The 4,955-nt window shown below is 44.7% G+C and overlaps 1 protein-coding gene across 1 annotated transcript; it reads right to left on the bottom strand.

Annotated features, from left to right (window-relative positions):
• Positions 1-4,145: 4,145 nt before the first annotated feature.
• On the bottom strand, positions 4,146-4,753 carry MELLADRAFT_87327 (uncharacterized protein; the record flags this gene model as incomplete). The annotated part of the gene is made up of 2 exons (XM_007410351.1): positions 4,146-4,543; positions 4,606-4,753. The coding sequence occupies 2 exons, from the start codon at positions 4,751-4,753 to the stop codon at positions 4,146-4,148; spliced, it is 546 nt and encodes a 181-aa protein (XP_007410413.1).
• Positions 4,754-4,955: the final 202 nt, after the last annotated feature.

Here is a 4,955-nt window from a genome sequence, read left to right as displayed (position 1 = left end):
GATATTAGAAGTGAGACTGTCTAGTCTTCTTTTTGAGTAGCCTTCTTTCCAAACTCAAGAACCTTGCCAACTTCACCAAAGTCTCCAGTAAAAGGTACCCCTTCAGTTGCCCAGATTTTACCACTAACCGTCATCTCAATCATTCGAGGAACCAACCCACCACGTTCAGCTGTGCAGACTTGACCAGCGATTGAGAACGATCGCTCGGGCGCAGCTGAGGCCGCAGGCGTTGCTAAGTAATCTTGAGCCAGTGTCGATAATACAGGATATTTCCCAGCATGAGTCTGTGAATGAATCACACAAGAGATAAGTAGAGTATAATGGGGTTTAAAAAAGAATCAGTGGGTCGATTACTCACCTTCCACCAATCCAAAGCACATTGAGGCTCATTCATGTCAGGAGAAGCCATTGGGTCGATACCTTGAAGGTATCTCTCGAGTTCATTCAGTTTGCTGGATGTCACAACTTCTTTATAAAAATTCAGAAAGTCGTTGGAAGCCGCTTCATCTGATGTGTTGGTTGGAGGAGGGCTGCTAGCAGTGCTCGTTTGTTGAAGTCGAAGATCAGGGGAATCACGTTGAGTAGTGAACACTGACTCTAATAGGTCTTCGGCTCGTCTGTGGTGGTTAGAATCATTTCCGAAGGCGTGTGAAAAAAACTTGACTCGTAATGCAGGGTGAAAGATGGCCGCTAAAACTAATGTATCACACTCTAATGCTTCCTCCAGATAACTCTTAATCTTACTTAACATCACATCCACCATCGGGTATAGTGGATCATTCTCGTGCATCTTCTTTAATCGAGTTTCCATTGAAGATTTCAGCTGCACATACTTAACTAGGACCATACAGCCAGTGGGTTTGTCACCCTCCATCTCTCGAGTCAATATCTTGTATGGCTGTGAGATAGTGATGAGAGCATTAGTAAAAAAGTTAAAACAAAAGCGAAAGATCAAATGAGAGAAAGCAGGGAGGAATTTGAACACTTTGAATGGACACTTACAGTGAGAATATCTAAGATGTCCCTCATAGCTTGCCAATCTGCCACTGAGAATATCATCTCTTCGAAATAGCCATGCTTTTTACCATCTTTCCTTGGACGTCGCTTCTTTGAGTGTACTTCAGCTAAATCTTCTTTCATCACAGTGTCGATCAGCTGAAGTAAATGTCATTGTTCAGTATTGAATCTATACACATCGAGTTTGGAAAAGAAAACATGCTAACTTACATGCCGAGCTTCCCACATTCGCTCCCAACGCTCGGCGCGAATACCCCACCGAATACCATGCCCTGACAAAAGGACTTTGAGCTTGGGTAATCCTTCTGAAGTACGTTGAGTATTGGCTATATCTCGGCGCCGATTGAAATCAGCCCAATGAGCGCTTGACCGAGTGATTTTCTTATTGACCGTGTCCATCTTGAAAAAGAACAATCAAAACATTTGAAAAATTAACAATAGAAATTCTAAATAGAAAGAAGAAAACATTAAACTCACATCCTTAGTTAGTTGCTTCATGTAAGTATCACCTAGAAGGTACGCAGCTTGGCGGCTGCGATAATAACCGGGCTCGTCTTCTTGCTCGGTATCTTCTTCATCTTGATCAGGATTTGATTCAGCGTCATTGGAAGCAACACTCTCCAATTCGTCACTAGCTTCATCATATGATTCTTCAGTACTTTCAAGTTGATCGGCGGCTGATGGGTCCTCTTCTTCTTTGATAACGGCCATAAGCTCAACTTGAGGAAACCTGCCTAACGCGCTATGTCGGATACGCGATGGTTTCATTCCAAGGGCATCGAGTCCAGCTTTGACAATCAAGCCCATCTTATGGCAGAAACACCGAACCGACATTTCTTTGGGCTTCCAACTGAAAAGGTGTCCTGATTTCAGGCCTTCGTCGTATAGTTGTCGATGCATTTCACGACCGAGTGTGAAATTATTGCTTCCTGAATCAGATACATTCGCGAGCATGTGAGATTTGTCATTATGTCAGTACATCAAAATAACACAATACAAAGTGAAGTGAAATAAAAAGAAAAGAAAAATATGAAAGAGATTGGAAAAGCGTATCTTTTGATATAAGTTGTTTTTCTTCAATATAGCCACCATTGGCTCGGCGAGCATTGAACCCTTGTGATGCCATGCAACAAGTTTGAAACTCAAGTGTCGCACGACAAACTTCCAGTCATTTGTAACAAAAGACACTGATGCGCCAATGAAAGCATGAAGGTTACCTTTAACGGTCCAAACATCTTGGATCAAGCAAAACTTGCTATTCAGGTCCTGTCAAAGAGAAAGTCACAGGAAAGATTAACTCATCAGTATTCAGTGAATATTGTAATTGAAATAAAATAAACAAACCTTGAGCTCTTTATCGATCACCGAGCTCCGAAGCGATAGATACAAACGCTTGGCTTCATCGGCCACCCACTTTTGGCCAAACACTCGTGCATCGGGTCGTAACCAATAAAATATGGCCTTAAGCATTGGATCATCGATTTGGGTGAAAGGTAGAGCTTGTGAAACTTGCCACACCGCGAGGCTTTGGTTGGAAAACATCGGTGCCGGGGTGATAAAAGACTCCAGTCCTCCTTGATGACCTTCCTGGCGACGCTGAATACGGAGTTTGGAAACTGTCGGAGGAAGTTTCGCACCGGCCGCAATGGCCTGTTGCCGACGAGGACATCCAGCACCAGACTTCCCAGGTGCGTTGCTGCCATCTCGATGAACTTTGAGGTTCGATCGTGAGCTTCCACTGATGCGGACTACCTTGCCACAAAACCAACAAGTGTAAGAAAAACCTGGGCCGTCAGGTGGCTGCAAAGAACATCAATATCAGCCATCGGATAGGAAATTCATAGAGGAAAGAAATAACACATACATCGGGCACTCCTTCTTTGCTAACTCCATGTACGGGGTTTTCAAAATGATCATATGGAGAGCTGTATTCAGGCTCAGGGGGCTGATTGCGCTTTCGTTTTCGGATCCGTTCGTTATCTTCATCTGAGTCCTGTGCTAGGTCAACTCTTGGTCGTGCCAATGGTTCCTACAGAGTTTCAAAAAAACAGTAAGTTTATAGTATACAATGATGAGATTAAAGTGAAATGAATACATACAACATTAGCACCACTTTGACTCTTCTGAGCCCTTGATTGGCGTGGGCGATTTACTGAGTTGCCTATCTCGACCTCTGAGACCGAGACAGAACGTTCTCGGTTTCGATTTTGGTTTTGGTTTGAAGTGCCTGTGCCCTAAACAACATATAGCAGTGAAAAGGAAGTGAGAAAGGGAAAAGATGAGAATAAAAAGAAACAAAGCAGTAGTGACTTACACGGAATAACGAAACCAAGTCACGACCCTGTTCGCCGAGATCTAGGCCTCCAGGTAGAGAGGCTGAACGCTCTCGACGCCGATGAACATGTTCATCTCTAACGTCTCGGCCTAATCCTAAATCAACTAGGCCACGACGAGAGTCAGAAGAGGGAATGATCATGCCTGGTTCTCGTCTCGCTGGGGTGACTACGCGAGACGAGCGGCGGGGTTGAGTGACAGGTTCTTTGTCGGTCTCGTAGCCCGAAGACACAAATGAGGTAAGGGTAGGTTGCTTAGACTTAGACATGTTGATATTGGTAGATTGATTGAAGATCTAAGATTGATTAAGTTGTGGAATGGTGTGGGTGGAGGATATTGAATGATCGATAAGAAATTGATGAAACGGAGACAGAGAAAAATATCAGATCAACAAATTTGACACGAATGAGTCGATGAGAATGAAGACAGACTGGAAGCAGTACGTACCTTTATGTGATGGAGAGGTTGGTTGGTCCACCGTCCCAAAAATCGAAGCCACGGTATGTTGAGGCTGAGTGATATCGATCTGGATCTATTGTGGCATCGAAATTCAATATGAAACGACATCTGAAAAGAAGATATATCAGTTATATATCAGTTATTAGTCAATATTAGCAATCGTATGATGTTGTTGGACAGAATGGTGTGTTTCGATTGGCTGGATTTGTGGCTTGGTGCTCAGGTAATACCCCTGAGCACCACTAGCGGAAAACGCAGCGCCCCCATATTGGGGGCCCCGAATGTCAGCTGGAGACGCAGCGCCCCGGGGCCGGGCTTCCCGGCCAACGGAGCGGCTACGGAGCGGCTACGCCTGGCGCTGCGCGCTTTCCTCTGCGCTGCGAGCCAGGTTTGGTTACTCGTCGTTCAGCGTCGGCATCACTGAGTAAAGTTCCACATCCGGATTGGTTCTTGTTGCAGGCCATGAAAATCGATCTCTTCAATTCAAGAAGAGAACGCCCATGGATGTTGATGAGGATGTCGAAGGCCAGCTTGGTGAGATAGTCGGAGTAAGTCACAGGTATTCCGGATTGTTTCTGAGCGTCTGTGAGATTGTCAGCTATGTAAACATGGAAGGCCATCTTGGTTTGGGTTGGCTTGAATTCGGGGATGGCCACAACGGGCGATTCAGAACTTTGAGTCACTTGCGGAGCTGGACTTGGCAAAGCAGTCAAATCCACATCGACATGTCTATCTGGAAGGATCAATGTCAGTTTCTTGATCTATAGGTTTGAAAAGAAAAGATGATCGACTTACTAGAAGCAATCACAATGGATCCTTGACGTCCTAATGCTTGACCGCCAAACGTAGGATCCCGATGGACCACATTCGAAACACCGTGATGATGTTCTTCAACAGCCGGTATAGGAACTTCAAAGCCTTGGTGGCCTACTGGAAAAACCATTGGTACAATACCAGCATCGACATTGATTTCTACAGGTGAATCAAAGGTCAGTTTGTTTTGATGTGAGAAAGAAGTGAGATTAGAAAGAAAACTCACCGGGATGAACATTGAAAGGGCAAGTGAATTCCCGGAAGCCAGGCTCAGCGAAGGGATCAACATGAACTAAATCGGTATCGCGATATTGTTGTTTACCGTATCGACC

Source organism: Melampsora larici-populina (genome assembly GCF_000204055.1).
Source record: "Melampsora larici-populina 98AG31 unplaced genomic scaffold MELLAscaffold_20, whole genome shotgun sequence".
Lineage (NCBI taxonomy): Eukaryota > Fungi > Basidiomycota > Pucciniomycetes > Pucciniales > Melampsoraceae > Melampsora > Melampsora laricis-populina.
This window is presented reverse-complemented; position numbering and strand designations above follow the sequence as displayed.